The sequence below is a fragment of the Xiphophorus couchianus genome, chromosome 14 (assembly GCF_001444195.1).
Source record: "Xiphophorus couchianus chromosome 14, X_couchianus-1.0, whole genome shotgun sequence".
In the NCBI taxonomy this organism is placed as follows: domain Eukaryota; kingdom Metazoa; phylum Chordata; class Actinopteri; order Cyprinodontiformes; family Poeciliidae; genus Xiphophorus; species Xiphophorus couchianus.
Genome location: NC_040241.1, coordinates 958,812 through 978,254, shown reverse-complemented (window position 1 = coordinate 978,254; position 19,443 = coordinate 958,812). Strand labels below are relative to the sequence as shown.

At 38.9% G+C, this 19,443-nt stretch overlaps 1 protein-coding gene across 7 annotated transcripts in view; it reads right to left on the bottom strand.

Annotated features, from left to right (window-relative positions):
- Positions 1–19,443, bottom strand: part of camk2d1 (calcium/calmodulin-dependent protein kinase (CaM kinase) II delta 1) — a 127,816-nt gene that overhangs the window by 35,673 nt on the left and 72,700 nt on the right. For 2 of the 7 annotated variants that reach the window (XM_028037815.1, XM_028037816.1), the window contains 7 exons: positions 17,463–17,585; positions 17,269–17,352; positions 17,083–17,125; positions 11,303–11,343; positions 10,329–10,388; positions 6,479–6,523; positions 3,894–3,942 (listed from right to left, as the gene is read on the bottom strand). In XM_028037815.1, coding sequence (XP_027893616.1) covers positions 3,894–3,942; positions 6,479–6,523; positions 10,329–10,388; positions 11,303–11,343; positions 17,083–17,125; positions 17,269–17,352; positions 17,463–17,585 — 445 coding nt within the window. The remainder of the gene's footprint in view (positions 1–3,893; positions 3,943–6,478; positions 6,524–10,328; positions 10,389–11,302; positions 11,344–17,082; positions 17,126–17,268; positions 17,353–17,462; positions 17,586–19,443) is intronic. The other 5 variants (XM_028037818.1, XM_028037820.1, XM_028037819.1 and 2 more) reach the window with 5 other exon arrangements.

The window sequence follows — 19,443 nt, the reverse complement described above, 5'->3', positions numbered from 1 at the left end:
TATCAAGCCTGGAAACTTGATATTGTAACAGACTGAATGTCAAATATCTAGGAATAAATACTTTCCTCAGGCTGTCAGAATTATTTGTTCGTACCCCAAAGTGTCCCTCAGAAAACTTGCTAAGCCTGGTGGCTGGGCACTAGGGCAGTCATTCCTCCAGTGGTCTGTCGTGTTTTTGAGTTAAAATTTTTTTAAAGTTGACAAGAAATTTGAAAATATCACTTGATATTTTACTTGATAATTATACAGTCATGGCCAAAAGTATTGAGAATGACACAAATATTATATTTTCACATGATCTTCTGCCCTCTGGTTTTCATGTGTGTATGTCAGATGTTGTCATCACATACAGAAATACAATTGCAATCATATTATGAGTAACAAACGCTTTTAATGACAGTTAGAATGAGTTAATGCAGCAAGTCAATATTTGCAGTGTTGACCCCTCTTCTTCAGGACCTCTGCAATTCTCCCTGGCATGCTCTCAATCAATTTCTGGACCAAATCCTGACTGATAGCAGTCCATTCTTGCACAATCAATGTTTGCATTTTGTCAGAATTCCTAGGTTTTCGTTTGTCCACCCATCTCTTGATGATTGACCACAAGTTTTCAATAGGATTAAGATCAGGGGAGTTTCCAGGCCATGGACCCAAAATCTCTACGTTTTGTTCCCTGAGCCAGTTAGATATCACCTTTGCTTTATGGCAAGGTGTTCCATCATGCTGGAAAAGGCATTGTTCATCACCAAACTGCTCTTGGACGGTTGGAAGAAGTTGCTCTCGGAGGACATTCTGGTACCATTCTTTATTCATGGCTGTGTTTTTAGGTAAGACTGTGAGAGAGCCGACTCCCTTGGCTGAGAAGCAACCCCACACATGAATGGTTTCAGGATGCTTTACAGTTGGCATGAGACAAGACTGGTGGTAGCGCTCAACTCGTCTTCTCCGAACAAGCTGTTTTCCAGATGTCCCAAACAATCGGAAAGGGGATTCATCAGAGAAAATGACTTTACCCCAGTCCTCAGCAGTCCACTCCCTGTACCTTTTGCAGAATATCGGTCTGTCCCTGATGTTTTTCCTGGAGAGAAGTGGCTTCTTTGCTGCCCTCCTTGAGACCAGGCCTTGCTCCAAGAGTCTCCGCCTCACAGTGCGTGCAGATGCACTCACACCTGCCTGCTGCCATTCCTGAGCAAGCTCTGCACTGCTGGTAGCCCGATCCCGCAGCTGAAACACTTTTAAGAGACGGTCCTGGCGCTTGCTGGTCTTTCTTGGGCGCCCTGGAGCCTTTTTGGCAACAATGGAACCTCTCTCCTTGAAGTTCTTGATGATGCGATAGATTGTTGACTGAGGTGCAATCTTTCTAGCTGGGATTTTCTTTCCTGTTAGGCCATTTTTGTGCAGTGCAATGATGACTGCACGTGTTTCTTTAGAGGTAACCATGGTTCACAGAAGAGAAACAATGATGCCAAGCACCAGCCTCTTTTTAAAGTGTCCAGTGGTGTCATTCTTACTTAATCATGACAGATTGATCTCCAGCCCTGTCCTCATCACCACCCACACCTGTGTTAATGGAGCAATCACTGAAACAATGTTAGCTGGTCCTTTTAAGGCAGGGCTGCAATGAAGTTGAAATGTGTTTTGGGGGATAAAGTTCAAATATTGACTTTGCAATTTTTTGCTGTTACGCTGATCACTCTTTATAACATTCTGGAGTATATGCAAATTGCCGTTATAAAAACTGAAGCAGTAGACTTTGTAAATATTAACATTTGAATCATTCTCAAAACATTTGGCCATGACTGTATGTTATTAAAAGATTGGAAGATTAATACCTGAACACCAGCTATAAAATCTTAAAAATGCAAATATTTGTAAAGACTTAAAAAAAATAAGCAATGCTTAGCCTGGTGGGGGCACAAGTAAAGCCTGGTGGCAACCTCGCTAGCTAAACAGATTGAAGATGACCTTAAATGCTGGACAAACCTTCCATTGTCACCATCGGCCATATATCCACAATTAAAACAAAGATACTTCCACAACTTAGTTATCTATTCTCAGTCCTCTCAATTACCCCCACACAAAACTGGTTTAAATCAACTGACACATGTATCTCTAAGTTCTATTGGAAAAATGAAAAACCTAAAATATCACTAACAACTTTGCAAAAAAAAAAAAATTCTTGGAGGATTAGAGGCAGTCAACTTTCAATTTTACTTTCTAGCAAATCAATTGCAATATATAGTAAAATTGATTTAATTTGACAGTCAAAATAACTCATGGTTAAACAGAGCAAAACCAATACAACACCTCATTATCAGAATTGCCATTTTCTATGCAAACAAAAAGATTTAAGTACTTTCAAATGCCCACAATAAACAACCTGATGGAAAGTTACGAGAATCACTGTTGTGGAAAGAGGACCCCCCAAAAAAACCTTCCAGATACAAAATAACAAAATGGTAATGGCAAATTAATCAGGCATTGGGATTACTGAAAAGCAGAAGAGAACAGCCGATGTGATTCATGTGGCCATCACAAGCAAAACACATATTAGGAAAATGAGAGCAGAGAAATACCAAGGGCTCACCCCTAAAGAAAGTCTGGCACCTGAAAGCAACTGTAGTGCCCATGATCATTGGAGAACTAGGGGCAGTGACCCTCACAATATAGATTTTTTTTTCTAAAATATGCCTGAAGAAACAGAGATCTCAGTCCAGAAGAGTGTAGTCCTAGAAACACAAAACATACTACAAAGAGCCCAGAAGCTTCCAGGACTCTGGTAGAAGACCCAAGCTGAAGATGAACAGCTACCCACCCAACATGGGGGAACCAGGGATGGGCGAGAGAAGAGCTATGTATGATGCGTTCAATACTTATACTTGGCAGGTGAACTGCTGTATGATTATCTACAATGGCCAAACTCATTCAAAACTGTCCTTTTAATAAGCTAAATTCTCTTTCTTCTATTTCTGTTTTGCTTGCCCCAGAGGGACCAAACATTTAGTGAAACACTTTCTCTTTCTGGAACATCCAAATAATAAGGTCAGTGTGATGGCTGCTGTTACAGCCATCACACTGATAGTTCTTTCTCCACCCTTCTCAATTAATAGTTCAGTCAGTCTCACAACATTTATATTTGGGTTTCTTTAAGTCTAGGATTTAATTTACAGAATAACTAGTTTTGTTTAGAAGGAAACATCATAACACTGTATTCTGGAATAAGTGCGCAAATTTTAGTTTTCACTGTTATGTTTTGCTTGATTTAACCTTTGTTTGTTGTTTGAGTAACCTCAGTGTCGGCTGCTCCAGTCCTTCAGGAGAACAAAGAGGTGGAGAAGGGGTGCAGCAAGCCTGAGACTGCAAATTGGTTCATAACACTACTCATCATCAAGAGGAGGGAATGACATATTCCTACGTTAGCTTCAGTTAGGTTTTGTGTGTTCTCCCCTTTGTGTCTTCTATGTGGCCTGATCAGCCAGTATTTAAGTTTCTCCTTTGTCTCATTTAGGTAGGTCTGTTTCTTAGGTCAGTGTCCTGCAGTTTTTAGATGTGTTACAGGTACAAAACACTGGAATGAAATGGCTTAATTACCTCCTCCTTGTGTAGATCAGTTCTCCAGACCCTTGCAATGACCTAATTATTCTATTCAGGTGGTGCAACAGAGGCACATCAAAAAGTTGCAGGACAGTAGCCCTTGAGGACTGGAGTTTGACACCCCTGATCTAGATCAGTTACTCCATGTTCCTGTATGTGTCAGCTAATACATATAAACTGACTAAAACTTATTTACAAAAAGATAACATTTGAGAATACACAATGATTGAACACACAAGTAAGAGTTAGAGAAAAACCAAACCAAGGTTTAAGCAGGAGAAATGTCCATAGCCTCTTACCTCTTACATCCTCATCCTCTATGGTAGTGTTAGCACTCTCGCTGGACTCCTGTACAAAGCACAAATATGAACATATGTTCTTCATATATACAGTAAACTGTAGCCATCACAAAGAAAAGGTAAGAACAGGCACCAGGCTTAGATAGATATGAGATTGGTCATCTTAAAGTTATCTAGTGGAGTACTAAACAAAGAGGATGCAAAGAAATGGTATTGTATGATGATGGCTTAGCTTTAAGTGATGAAAGAATAAGTCTGACGGTCAGAGTTCTGTGGTATCCAAATCTTACTAATTTCACCAGCATTGAGAAATATTGTTTAAATTTGAGACACAATAAATGATAGGACAGTTTAAATTTAACCTACACTTGACATTTCTCATTTTTATCATCAAGTTCAGTTTTCTCTTCCAAAAAAGTCTGCTTTGGGTTGAGTTTGTGTGACGTTTCCAGAACAGAAACATGGTGAATCCAAAGAATCAGCATTGGAATCAATGACGAAACTGAACTTCCGATACCCCTTTATGGTCTGCTACCAACGTACCGTGCTGCACAGACAACCCCAACCTCAGAATAAATTATTGTCTATGTATGTGTGTGACTTTCATAACAATATTTTAGGATAATGTTTATGATTTTTTACCCTTCACAGCAACGTTCACAGTGAAATCGTATTGACTGTTTCAGCTTTCTATCTGTTTCATGTGATCTGCTCTGCACCGTACAAACAGTTGATGAAGTAGCAGAAAAAGCTGCCCAGAAAGAAGCTAAACTTTACTTTTTAAATGTTATCACTATTAAAGAACTGCGATCTACGGAGCCCCCTAGGGGACATGGAGGATTTTTTTTTTTTGTGAGGGAACGCAATACTTTTGAGGTAACGCAAAAGTATTGCGTTCCCTCGCAATAATGTACTGATCAGTTCATGCGGGATAATTGAATACTGTAAGCCTTTCTTACGGTGCCCATCGTATTTTCTGCTATATAGGGCTTTTGTAAGGTTTTTCCATGTTTGTTAATATCTCTTTGTGAAATATCTGAAGCTTTATATATCTTTCTTTAGGATAGAAAGGCGCCACAAACCTATGATATAAACAGAAACTTTCTGCCAGTAGGAAAGAAATAAAAATACACCCAAACCATTTGGACTATTTCTGAGTTATTATAATGGGGTAATGAGTCATCAGACAGTTTTGATTGTGTCTCTTATTGGTCTGAATGGTTTAAAGGGCCGTTTTCATGTACAGTTCCATCTCAACCTTACACAAAAAGTTAGTGAAGAAATCGATTTTCAATTGTTTTTTGCACCAAAGAGTTAAGAATAAACACGTTTTCACTGAGGCTCTTAAAATGTATATATTTGAAAATTTAAATTAACATTTGTGACTGTATACAAAGTAGATGAGCAAATATTAGAGTAAGCATATTGCGAGGGAATGCAAAAATTCCTATTTATTAATGAGTCATATCTGCTAATGTTAGCCTAGCCTATTCCTGTCCCTTACAGACATGGGACTGATGTTCATGAGTATGTGAAGCATCGGACTGGAACTGCCTTTTCCTCAATGTCTGACCTATATCAGAAAACAAATCCTGATCAGGACATCATAATAATACTATACATCACTTTGGTAGTTAATAGTCATTTTTAAAGTGCTTTGTGAATAGATTGACATTGACATCTATAGATTAGTTTCATAACATTTTTTCATGCAAGACATTAACGTGTAAATAGAGAAATGTGAATCAAACAGTAAGTAATGGGTGTTTTCAACCAGTTTTCTTAAAACAAGGTCTACTGAAGAGTTCATATTAGTTGAATGTTTGAATAAATATAATAAAGTTACTTCAAAAACATGAAAAGAAAATTGTACCACCTGTTCAAGCATATACATTAGGTGGTTTTAATAAAGTAAAAATTAAAGATGATTTTATTAATCTAGTGAGAGATGTGATATGTGTCGAGTTTTTATTTGGTATAGACAAATAACACTCATACTATGCACAGCAACATTTAATGTATACTACACTATGACCTAGCACACCATCAGGTAACAGCGTAGCACAAAGCTTGAAAACAAGCATGCATGTGTTCCCACAATGTCAGTTTATGAGTTTATGAATTATACGTGATAACATTGATCCAAATGTCTGCACAAGCTCACGATCAACACATGGTAGATGTGCTTGTGCTGACCTGAAAGGGATTTGAACAGGAACAGTTTGGTATTCATGCTGTTGCATGGTTCCCATGTTGTTCCAAGCATGCAAAATCCTTTTGTCTCAAAACTGTAAGACTGATGTCATGATGATAGAGCTTTGTATAGTTTAAACACACTGAAATGGGAGGCGAGAATCATTCTGTGATTTAGATAATAAAATGAATGAATGAATTATTTTGGAAATACAATCCATTTTATAATTGAAAAAAAAAAACATGCAACAATTTTGCGTGCAGACATTATTTTCTCACATAACATGAACTTTTCACAACCAACAGAACACAAAAATGTTCAGAAGCAACAGTAAAGCTTGGCTCTAAGCAGCAGGGCAGTAGTAAACTACAGCTTCAGATCAGCTGGATACCTTGTTTCCATCAGCTGGATTGTGGATAACAGTGGTTTGAGGCTCCTATTTTGAAAGGACCCACAGCAGGACAAAAACAGCAGGTTGGTGCAAAGTGACAGTATTAGGAGGCAATATTAATATACAGATGTGATGGCAGGCAAAGAGATAGATATGAAACAGAAAATAATGCAAAGAAAATGGAGATTTACAACAGCAGCAGAACTGATAGATGGAACCATGTGAGAGCAGAAACTGGAGAACATCCATCATTTTCACCTCACGTTTAATTAGCTTGTACTACTAAACATGATTTGAAACAAGGAAATCACAGTAGAAAATCTGTTAACACACATCACATGAGGCATTCAACAGCAAACTAACAGTCCACCACACACAACTTTACAAACATGTCGCTAGAAACTTAGAAAGGTCATACAGATAACAAAAGGAGAACCTGATGGCAGTCCAGTCTGTGGTACTGCTGAACTACTTCCTGTTCACTGTGGCTGCATTTTCATACCACACCTGAGACAAAATAATCTCTTGCAAAGCTGGAGGGTCTTCATTATGTGCTTTGTTGAACGTTGTTGGCCTAGTTTAAGACATCACCAGCTGACCACTTTTAGATGCATCGGAGTACCATGAATTCAGTTTCACTATGCCTGGACAGTTTGTCAGCCAGATCAGCATCTAAACTTTCTGTTCCAAAAGATGTTCAGACCCATGATCATATATACTGTATGCGACTTGAAACATGCAGATTTTTTCAGCAGATTACTGCAGAGAGTATTCTCAGATGTCTCAATTGGACCTCATTATTTCTCCAGGTAAAGTGCCACGAGCCAACTCTGAGTGTTCTTAGGGGTAGAAAAGTAACAGATTCAGACTAAGCCACCATACTGTTCTATGCTATAGTTCTAAGGCTAAACAAATAATTGTAGATGAATGCATCAATCATCAACAGCAACCTGGACTGCAGGTGTTCTGAATGTATGTACTGTCTCTGACTGACAGAAGACCTTTTCCAAGATTCCAACAAATTACAAGTCTCCTATCCTCAAGCACAACAATGACCAACCATGAGCCTGTTGCCAGATCAATCTGAAAGAAAGCATCTTTCCGTGGGATGCTTTTAGTAGTAGTTCCTGACCACTGTGGACTGGGACCATCCAACAGGACCTTCACCTCTACAAATGTCAGACTCTGTGTCCGACATTTTTGTGTCATACACTTTACCATTGGTTGAAACCAATGTGTTTCGACCTTTATAGCAGTAGACCAGCTGGATATTTGCTAAAGGACACTTGAGGACTGTTCTTTAGCCACCCATTTATGAACAAGCAAAGGGAGCTTAGACAAGGGTTCACCTTTGCAGCTTTAAGGTTGACATGTTGGTCAAAAATGCCCAAATTCATGGCTTGATCTTTACTTTTTTCTTGTTTTTCCAGTACAGAATGTTAAGTATCCCATAAATTGTTAAGTGACAACACCTAAAGATACTCAAGATTTTACACTTCAGATATTGGTGGTCAGAGTAATCTGACTGGCTGTGGTAAGAATGGTACATGGGAACTCGGTAAGGGTTAGAATCACTCATTCTTTGCAAAGCAGAATAATGTGCATATACTATATTTAGATAAGTGGTCTCCAATGCTAGATCTACTGACCTCCAAGTTTTAGCTGTATCCCTGCTTCAACACCTCAATCAAATTATTGAATTACCTCTTGAACATGCAATCAAGTTTGGCAAAGGCCTCTTAACGACTCATTCATCTGATTTGGCTATGCTGAAGCAGGGCTGCATCTAAAACTTGCGGGACAAAATATGTTGAAGACAAGGGTTAGAGACCCCTGACTTAGACAAAAATCAAATGACCACTAGGGCTGCAGAATATATTACAAATGTACTATTACTGTGACATCACTGAATGGAATATGCCTGTTATTAAGAAGAGCCTAGACTGATTTAAGTGTTAGCTAGTTATTGAAGTAGCATGCATTCAAGATGGCTTTTTATTTGGTGACAAATAAAAAAGCTTTAGAAGACAAAGAAGTGGAAAGACTGTAAGTCTATGAGTTAGCCAATGGATGGACCAAAATTTTCTTCACTTAAATCCATATAAAACTCAAGTTATAATGATTTTACAAAAGAGCCTTATTAGTAAACCTGATAAAATTCTTCGTTCCCTTGCTCCTTTTTATCAGTCTTCTGTTAGGAATCTTGGTGTCATTTTTGACATTTGTAATTTGGAGAAACAGGTGAGCTTTGTCGTGAAATCAAACCTTTTTTTTTTTTATCTGTGCCTTCTATCAAAAATTAAATTAATCTTCTGTATCAAAGACTTTGAGAAATGTATGCATGCCGTCATTACTACATGTTTAGACTACAACAACTCATTAAATCTTTTTTACAGCATCTCTAAATGATTCAAAATGCCGCAGCTAGATTCCTAACTGGAACCCGGAAACGAGAGCTTGTAACCGCATTACTGTGAACCCTCGCTATATCGCGGTTCATCTTTCACGGTCTCGCTGCTTCGCGGATTTGCATCGTGCATTGTGTTCTGCATTCTGATTGGCTAAACAATCTCTCCGCTTCTTCTCTACCTGTGTGTCAATAACGTTGCGGTTTAATATGTAGACATACGTAAAACAGCTTGTCATATTTAACATAATCGATGGTGGCATGTCGGTTTATAAGAATCTTTTTGCCCAGTAGAAAAAAAGAGCGACAACAACTACCAATAACTATGTTCTTCTCTCGAAAAAACACACCTGCACCGCAGGCTTTAGAAGAAAAAAAACACCACAGAGCGGAGTCAGGATGCAGCGGCTCAGTCAGAAGAGCAGCGAAATACATGCGAGTCACTATTTGTCCTACTGTACTTTGTTTTGTTTTTCATAATGATTTTTTATTTTCTCCCGTTCTAATCCAATGACTCGGATCGCGGGGGGATTGCTGATCTCTGCAATTCGAGCACGGGAATCCGCCTTCAGTTCATATTAAAATTATTATTTTACAGTACAGTAGTTATTTGTAAAAAAAATAAATAAATAAATGTTTATACAGTACTTTTTAGCTGTTGAACAAATGTTTGGGCCTGTAAAAAGGTTTTGTTATTTGGTTTCAATATATTATGGAGTATTTATTGTATAATAATTGTAAAAAAATAAAGGTTTCTACTTCGCGGATTTCGCCTATCGCGGGTTCTTTTTGGAACGTAACCCCCGCGAAAAACGAGGGTTTACTGTACTGGTTTCTCTGCATTGGTTGCCAGTTTCTCGTTGGATTGATTTTTAAAGCTCTAAATAGTTTAGCTCCAGCTCATCTCCAAGACCTTCGTCATGATCTTTGGCATTTCCACAAGGCCTGACTTTGTAATTTACTTGTCCTGCATTTTAATTTGTGCTTTTACTCTTATGTGTTTTTATCTGTAGTTTAATCAATACTGTCCAGCACTTTAGTGTAGTTAATATCTGTTTTTAAAGTGCCTTATAAATAAATTGACATTGAATGTTATTATTTCCAGCAGGTGGATTTACAACCTTGGTTATGAGTTTAGTGTGAACACAAAAACATTAAGTTTTGTAAATTATCGCAAGTCATTTATTTATCGCAAGTCATATCAGATTCCCCAAACCCTAAAAACCTTAACTCAGCATCAACAACAATGGAGCCAATGTACAGCAATGTAACAAAGTACAGCAGAGTATATTTGTGGCCCATGTCGCACATAATGAAGCTGCTAAAATGAAGAGACGAACATGAATGAAAAGTAATCAGAACACAGAGGACTGGTGTTATGGTGGACTGCAACAGTCAACAGCCATGCAGCAACCAAGGCAGAAAGGCAAGCAGACAGTGTACCAGAGCAGGAGAGGGGACAGGCTCTTTGGTGCTGGTGATCACATTAGCCTTGTTGTTGATCTGGAGGACAGTGGACAGAAAGACAGGCAGGACAGGGCAAAGGTGACAAGGCTTAGTGTCCAAACATTCACTGCTGTAGAAGGAAGGAAAGAAGGAAGGAAAGAGTGGGATATTGTGTTTGGACTGGAAACTGACAGATCAGGCAACCCTCGTGAACTGTCTTCACTTTCTTCAAAATAAGAGCATGGGTGTCTAACTACTTGAAGAATTCTTAGCAGCCAATAACAAAAAAAACTTCAACACAGATGTGGAACTTTATTCAACTGAAAAGTTTCAAAACAGCAAAGAAAATGAGTGCTTTAGAATTTATCTGGGAAGATTTATTTAGGAGAAGCCTGGTGTGCTCAATGTCTAAAAGTGATCAAAAGCAGTAAACAAGAAATGAGCTCCACTATTGGGATCAATTTAAAGCAGACCATCTACACCAGGATTTTTTTAAATTGAGCTCATTGCACAATGAAAAATAATAAGGTTGCAATTCTGATTGGACAAAGAGAAGCTCCGCTGACTCATCACAATCCTAAATGGGTGAAATCAAGTCTGGTTTAGAAGCAGCCATGTGAGTAAAACACACTATCTCAGCATGAGTGAAGGATTTTCCTTTGCTGTCAGGACAGCAGAGAGAACAGTGACAGAAAAGAAGACGTCAATGATCAGTTCTTCATTCCCAGCTGTCTTCCTCAGTGTTCACTGTAGATGCTTTTCCTTTGCTGACACACAGTGACCATGTGGAGGCAAATCTTTAGTGGGAAAAGGTTTCACAGCCATTCAGACACATTTAACCAAGGAAACCAGAATGTCAATTTCATTAACACATCATAAAAATATCAGAGCCAAACAATAGTGAATGAGTGCTAAGAGTTAAGTGTGAGAATATACAAGAAGTGATGAAGATTGAGAGGGAGGGCACTTACTTTGACGCCATCTGTTTTTTTGTTCGGCAGGCTCTTGGCTGCTGTGAAGACAAAAATAACAATATGATAAAATCAGCGACCAGCTGGAATGAATAATCACACATCAACATACACACACACACATTCATGCAAAGTCTGTTCAACATTGGCCAATGGACCTTACCACAGGGGCCGCTTGTCATTGGCTGATGCCCATTCTACGTGGTCACGTGCGTGGCCGTCTCACAAACACACTTAGCTTCCCGTTAGCCAAGTACAGCATAATGGCAGAACTGATACAACTTGTACACCCTGAAGCCTGTCTGCTACACAGTCTTACGTTAGCTAAACAGATCAATATGCAATGTGTCTGTATCTGACATTCACTAAAGATTTTATTTGAGCAGAAAAGTCTTTGGACTAAACTGTTACTCATGTTAGCCACTCTAGCACCAAGTACAGCTAGTCAATCAATCATTGCTGTGTTCAGGGATTAATAATCCCTGAATTAATAATTAATAATCCCTGAATAATCAGCTGATTAATAATCGAGAAATAAATATCAAGCCTGGAGACTTGATATCGTAACGAACTGAATGTTATGTTTTTAACGTAATCTTTGCTCGTCTTGCGGGGCGCAGGAGGTTGCCACGGTAACAGGTGTGCTTAAACTACAAAGGGAGAGAGAGAGAGAGTAAAAAGGTAGGAGTGGTTTTGAGTTGATCACCTGTTCAGGTTATTTTACCTTTGTTTAACTTTGCTGTGGCTCATTACAGCCGCTGTAGTTTCTAAACGTTGGACTAATTACCTTGTTCGTTTGTGAGTTTACGTCATTCACAACAAACATCAAATAGAACAAGTATATTTCATTAAATTTTAACAAACAAATGGCTTCTACTGCAGTAATTATGTGAAATTAAATGAATTATATCCCAACTTCAGAAGATTTGCCTTTACCTTTACAAAGCTCTTTGGTTCCTCCTATTAGTCTGTAGCTTCTCATATTTCGGTCATCAAACCAAATTTCAGATCTACCATAACTGACTGACACCTGCTGGCCTCAGGTTTGCAACCAGCTTGTGACTGAGAAACCAGTAACCTCCTCCCAGATGATGACATGAACTTGTTAATTCCTCTGTCCATTGTAGTAGCTGATATATTGTGAAAATCCGGTAGAAATGATGCACTAATCGAGTCATGTTTACATAGAAACAATGCGCCGCGAGGCTTTGTTTGTGAGACTTGCGGTCATGTGGGTCGGTTGTGGGTGGAGCTTGGTAAGGTCCCTTACGGTCTGCATCAGGGTGTGCACCCTGCTACATTTGGAAAAAGAGGGGGAAAAAAGGCAGATTGAGTTCAAGATTTCCCCCAGTGTACTATAAGTCTGGCGAGCTGCTAAGTTTTGCTTGTTTTGTAAAAAAAAAATCTGTTTAAAATTTTTTATTTTTTTATACACCAGTAACCCTGAACTGTAGGCTCTTTGCTGCATTGAGCATTTCACCAGCAGAATCAGAACAGAATCATTCCTGAAGAAGGGTTTATATAGCTGATGCATTGAACAAGGCATGAGGCTGGCAGCGCACAGATATCACAACGCTGGAGCCTCTGCGCATTGGCCACGGCTGAATCTCTCAAACTTTACCTCAGTGCAGTTTACACCTGACTTCTCACTCAAACTGAAAAGGTGTTCTTGGAGAAAATCTTCACCTGTGTCACTATTCATATTTAACCCCCTGTGAAGAATCATTTTTCCAGCTATGAGTCAAGTTTAAACGTTACAAAGTTTGCTCTTCTTGCGCAGCACAATATGAGCTGCAGGTATATCCTATAGTCGCATTTTAGAGGTGTGCATTGAGCATGCTGTGAGAATGATAAATATTTGTGAACAACATTATGTATGGGTGTGTGTTTACATCTCAACACCCCGGCCCGTCGTCTGGCTCTGTGTCTGCACTCAAAGTTTGTGTGTGTTCCTCGGTGGAATGTGTGTCAGTGTGTCGTAGTCACGCAGCATGCTGTTTTTAATGTTGATCTTTTTTTATGGCATCACAATTCCTCTAACAGCACCATGTCAAATGTTTTTTCTGCTTCCTGTTAGGCAGATGTGTGTTTTTTAAGTATGTTTAAGTATATTAAGTATGTTTTTTGTTTGTCGTTCTTAAGACTCTAGTTGTGTGCTTACACATTGTCAACAACGTCTTCCAGTAATATATAATTACCCAGTAATATTTTTATCTTTCCTGTCAATGTAACATTTTTTAATACAAAAACATGGTGGCCCACTGGTGGAGCCCTGGTTCCCCAAACAGGTTTTCTGGGGGAAACCCTGAAATTCAAAGCAAACTTACAGAATCATCAGTCTGGAACATGCAAGGATTCATCCGATGAGACTGTTAGAATCTGCTGTATTCAGCTCTTCTATTTTTATCCCAGCTTTCAGTAATCTACTGATATCTCGTCCCAATCATACAAGGAAAAGTACGTGCATTTATTAAGGACTGGAATCATGAAAGCCAATTTCTAGTTTATGTTGACAATCAATTACCACCTATTCTTTAGTTAACATGCATGGACAGACGGAGACATGGAGCAGGTGATTAGAAGTCGCAGTGAGGGCAGAGTAGGGGCAAAGGTCATCTGTGCATCCTTTACAAAAGACAGGAGGTGACCATAGACTTGTCCATTTTAAGAATTGAATATGGACAATTCTTTTCGATCACAGTGTAAAAATGTGTTAGATAACATAGTTGGTTCAACCCCAATCAGAAGTATTAGTTGTACTAAAAAAAAGTGTTACACCAACAGTGTCTTTAGCAGAAGTTAAGGCTAAAGTACCAACTTTAATTTAAATTATATCTGGTCTTGAAGGACTATAACCCTCCAGGTACAATTTAATTTTGACATTACAATTTACATGTTCTATAATGCCCTTAGAGATACTGCGTTCATGTTTGTGTCTTGCTCTCTAATGTCTGTATTTTTATTTTGCCCATTTATTATTTCTTGTTTGAAATAAATTTATTAGGGAAAATAAGAGACTTCATCCACTTGAAAATAAGAGCATGAACATAAATGTCCTAAAGAGTCGATAAGCAAAACAAAACTTCAACACAGCTTTCATTTCAATCTTCATTCAACTGAAAGTTTACAAAACAGCCAAGTAAATTACCGCTTTAGAATTTATCCAGAGAAATGTATTTAGGGGGAGCTAAGTGCACTATGCGCTTTCAAGTTAGCAAAAACGCTAAAGCACTAAACAATAGGTTAACTCTTATTAGCGCATTAGTATACCACTGGTGACATAGAACAATGAAAGAGGAAAACAACTGTAAAACATCAGGATTAGTTTAAAACAGAACATTACAGCAGGACAATTGACTGTTTTTGGTGAACTGTGGTTGGAATGGAGCAGACTGTGAACACCCACAGCAACAAAAACCATCATGAAAAAGATGGCACCAAATTCATGAGTAAAATATAAGAACAGAAACAGAGAGAAAAGAGTTTTTAATCTACACAATAGAGAGATTAAAACTGCTGCTGTGAGAAATCACTATCTTTTTAAAATTCTTTTTCCCTGAATAAGTGGAATATTTCCACAGTAGGAACTTTTCCCTGGAAGCATTAAAATTTTTAGGACAAATATTATACCCACTTCATTTCCCCTGTATTTACCAGACTAGAAATTTACCCCAGAAAAAGGTCAAAATAAGGAGGCATTAAGAGTCAATTTCCTTCTTCTGCTAATAATCTAACTTTTTTCTAGATGGAAGTTTTACTGTTGCTGTCAGTGAGCATGGTTGCAAAACTTTGGGAATGTTGCAGATCTAAGAGGAAATGGGCCCTCCATCTATTTCATTTCTAATGAGTTTGCAGAGGTCCTCAAAGGTCAGCTACATCACTTCAGTAAATGATTTAAATCAACAATATTTTTGATGTTAACTGGAGGTTTTGTTAGAAAAAAGACTTTTGTCTAACTTATATTTATATGTATGAATATTATGCAATATTTATACGTACATACTGATATACATATAAATATATTGGAATTTATATGTATGAATCAAATATTACTACAAACATTTCTATCCAATTAATTAAAACACAGAAATGTAGATTTTAGTGGTATATTTTTACTTTTTTTCCCCCTCTTGATATGACCAACAACAGAATGACTGTGCCACATGAAAGCCCTATGGAGTTCCTCTAACAGACATGCCTCAGAACCACAGCAGTGCTAGTTGCAATAAAGACTCTTACCTTCCAGAGAAATGTTACCAGACAAGAGAAGGGGGGGGAAGCAAAAGTCACTGCTGAGAACATTGAACACAGTTATTTTGGCTACAGATCACAAATATTTAATTCAAATTCACCTAATTTAGACATAAGAGACATATTTTAATACACATCTAAAATCTTTTTGTTGTTTTTTGAAGTTACATGCTGCAGCTTTGAGCAGACGTTCTGAGTGAGAGTTCACTGCTGGGTGGAGGTTGAGCGGCGCTACGTCTGTGAAATATTACCACCAGTAGCTGCGGTTCAACAGCGGGAGCAGAACCAGCGTCTTCCACCGCCAGCTCGTTGACTTGAATTATTTTTCGGGTTATTTGTTTAGCTTTCTGACTGTGATGCTAATCCAGGTCACTGTTGGTAGTTGTGCTCTGCTTTACCTGCTGCCTGGCTGATCAGGAGGTCTTTTTTCCCTGCAGTGAGCCTCGATGTAGCCAAACTCCGTCAAGTATTTGTTTTTGAAATGCCATATTAGATTCGTTGTGTTGACGAATTGTGACGTGCTTCACTCCCGAGGTAGATTTCTACCACAACATGCAAACGTCCCCATTCTCTCTCAGACCGTTGAAGTTCCACACGACATCGCTTAGGAATTGTTGCTGTGTGCTTGTGCAGTGTGAAAGAAAGAGGAGATGAGCTGCACACGCAGGCTGTGAAGTGAGATAAACGTGATCGGTTTTGGTGATCGGTGATCTCCCATTGTTAGAGATTTTTTGGTATTATCATTTTGTTCTTACTTTAGTTCACATTCAGCCTATAGATCATTGTGATTTTCTGTTTAAAGTGTTCTCTTTCGTATGTGTGTATGGAGGTCACTACTGTCTGTTTAACTTTACGAGAAATAGATAAAACTAAGTTTCTCAGACCTTAAATCCTTTTGCAAGAACACCTCCTAATTTAGTAACCACCTGTGAACAGTCGTATTTTGTTTTATTGACAGTACTGACCGAGATTTGAACCGGGCTCAGACCTTTGACCAGATATCACATCTGGAACTGGGTTGTTAGATGTTTGGGTTAGAAGCTTTACGACCTCTGTTGTTTTTCCTGACTGCCCCCTTGCCTGTTCTTCTTTGACAATAAAAACAGGAGCTCATGTGAGAGCCGATCAGAATGCTCTGCAAATTGTTCGGAGGAAGAGTTGGCAGAGCGTTCTCCTTTTACAAAAGCTCCACGTAAAGTTCATATACGTTGTCTGTGGTTCTTTCTTTTATTTAGGTTCGAAAGGAAAATACCTATCACCCATCATAGACTTTTTCACGGAAATCGGCTGATTATGATCGGTGGCCGATCGATCGGCACACCTCTACACCCAATGGGTCTTGCTGGGTTGCCCTTTGAAAGGGATCTATAAATTAGATTGTAATGATTTGCTCAGAGTTTGTAGCAATTGAATGGAGGACAGATGGGAAAACCAGCTCTTTTAGCATTTCAGGGGAATCAATATTACAGGTAGGGCAGAGAAGAATTGTGGTTTTACCCAGAATTTACTCTGAAGTCTTTCAGTCCTACCTGAGAAGTTGCGAGTGGCAATCATAGTTGTCAGGATGGCACCCTTCAGAAAACAATGGGTGAGAAAAAACTTAGTTGGACAAGATCTGGAAAATATCTAAACATCTATTTCAGGAAAAAAAACACTTTTGATTTGAAGCAGCAAAGTGAACAGTGCCTGTTCAGAAGTTCAGAGCAGACTTTTACCTTCAGTTTCCTTCTGGCATTGAATTTCTTGAGGCACTCCACTGTTTCCTGTCTGTGCACCATGGAGGCCACAGTGGAGCGTTGCTGTGAATACAGAGACAGCACGCCATCAAAAATGGCTCTTGGAAAATCAACACGCTCCACTTGAATCATGGAGGTTGAGGACCAAGGAAGTGCTATATGTCTATACTTACACAGATCCAGGGGTGTTTGAGAGCGTCTGCAGCAGTTACTCTCTTAGCTGGATTGATGGTTAGCATCTTATTGATCAGGTCTTTGGCCTCAGCGGTCACTGTGTCCCACTCTGGAGAGGGGAACTGTTAGGAAGAAGACATAAAGGTCAGCTATGCACACTTAATCCCTGTCTTCAGTTAATTCCTTAGGTTGCACACTTAAAAAACTAATCAGAACAAATTAACATTATGGAGCCCCTAAGCCAGAGGTGAGGTGGTAAGGTGAGGTAAGGTAATTTTATTTATATAGCACATTTTCAGCAGCAAGGCAGTACAAAGTGCATTACATGAATTAAAAGGAAATACAAACAACTAAATGTCTCTGCTCCAATATTAGCTCATTAGCAGAGCTATGTAGAACTGGACTGCAAGCTAGTGAGGCACTGTAGCCATTTAATTCAAGTGTGTAGGGCAAGAGACACATCTAAAAGTTTCACAACTCTGGCCCTCAAGGACTGCAGCTTGAGACCATTGCCCAACGGGTGTTAGCTTCAAAGTTTTATGCGCCTGTGTCGAATGAGAACACACAAGTCGGCTGATTCCTCTCTGGACTTTTATCATGAACATTCAAGGCAGGTTGTACAGGTCAAGCAAGGGCAAGTCCCAGTTCACTTTTCGGTTTGTTAGCAACAACTTGTTATGTAACATGCACAGCAGTAGATTCCTGTTGCCTCAACATACTCAGGTGTCCTTCACTCCTCAAAGGCCCACGTGTTTTCAATGTGGAATCAAAGTGGATATCTGCTGGATACGTTTGCACGTAGGTTTGTGCCTTTTTCCAAAAATCACAGGCTGACTTTTACAGGGAACTGATTGGCAGGAAGCAGTGTTCACACCAAGCTGGTAAGGTTGAGTCAGTGCACAGTTGCAGGAATACTTGGCGTGACTGCCAATCTCACTGCAGCTCTGGCAGTTGTGCAGTAGCTGCCCTGATTGAGAAAAAAATGGCGATAGGCACCCAACTGGCTCATCAAAATTGCTGGTATCCATTGTGATTGTGGGAAATGAAGAAATTAGTCATGAGAAATTTTGGCAGTTGGTAGGCTTGACAATAAAATCTCAACTGTCCACAGACAGCAGACAGAGCCCAGTTCACAGAACACACACAGTATGCCTGAGTATGTGGGACTGCCTAAAAATAAAACAGATTGGGGTGGAGGTAAGGTATTCAAAAAGAAAAAGAGGAAATTGTGGATAAAAGAGGGAAGGTCACATCACTACTTTGGCAGTATTTTGGATATTTACAACAAAAATACTAATCAATAATTATCAATCAACTGATATGAAATGCATGACATGATACATTTCTCAGCCATCTCGACGGCCCCTATGTATCCTTTAAAATACAATACTGAACTACTCCTACTTTTTTCCCCACATTTTGGACACTCTGGTCTATACTAAGGTGCGGCTAATGTGTGTTTTTTTAATGCTGCCAAAAACTTTATATACATAACAATAGACCAAACAAATTGATGAGTAGTTCACAGAGATCCAATGAAATTGTGCAATAAATCAACTGCACTTTCACTATTCAATAACTTTTATAAATCCAGTAGCGCCTGCAGATCTACGCACTGTGGAGTACCTTAAGATTTGTCTTTAAATTAGAAAAAAAAAAAAGTTGATGGATTCATTTTTTTACCGTCTTTACTACTACTAAAATAAGGCATTTTGTGTCAAAACATCTTATGTAGCCCACATCTGTGTGAGTCTGTGGGGGTTAGTACATGTCCGTCCTAAACCTAAATGTTATTGGTCAGTTTACTTTTGTTAATTTGGTGGTGTGGTGCTCTTCCAGTAAGCTAAATATGACTATGTAGTGAAGCTAGCTAAAAACAAACAAGCTGAGTTTTAACACTCCTGTAGTTCTAAGTGGGGTCACGTGTGCGTGGTTCTGGCGGGGTCGCGGGTTTAGCAGCTTTTTTTACGTGGTTTTGCA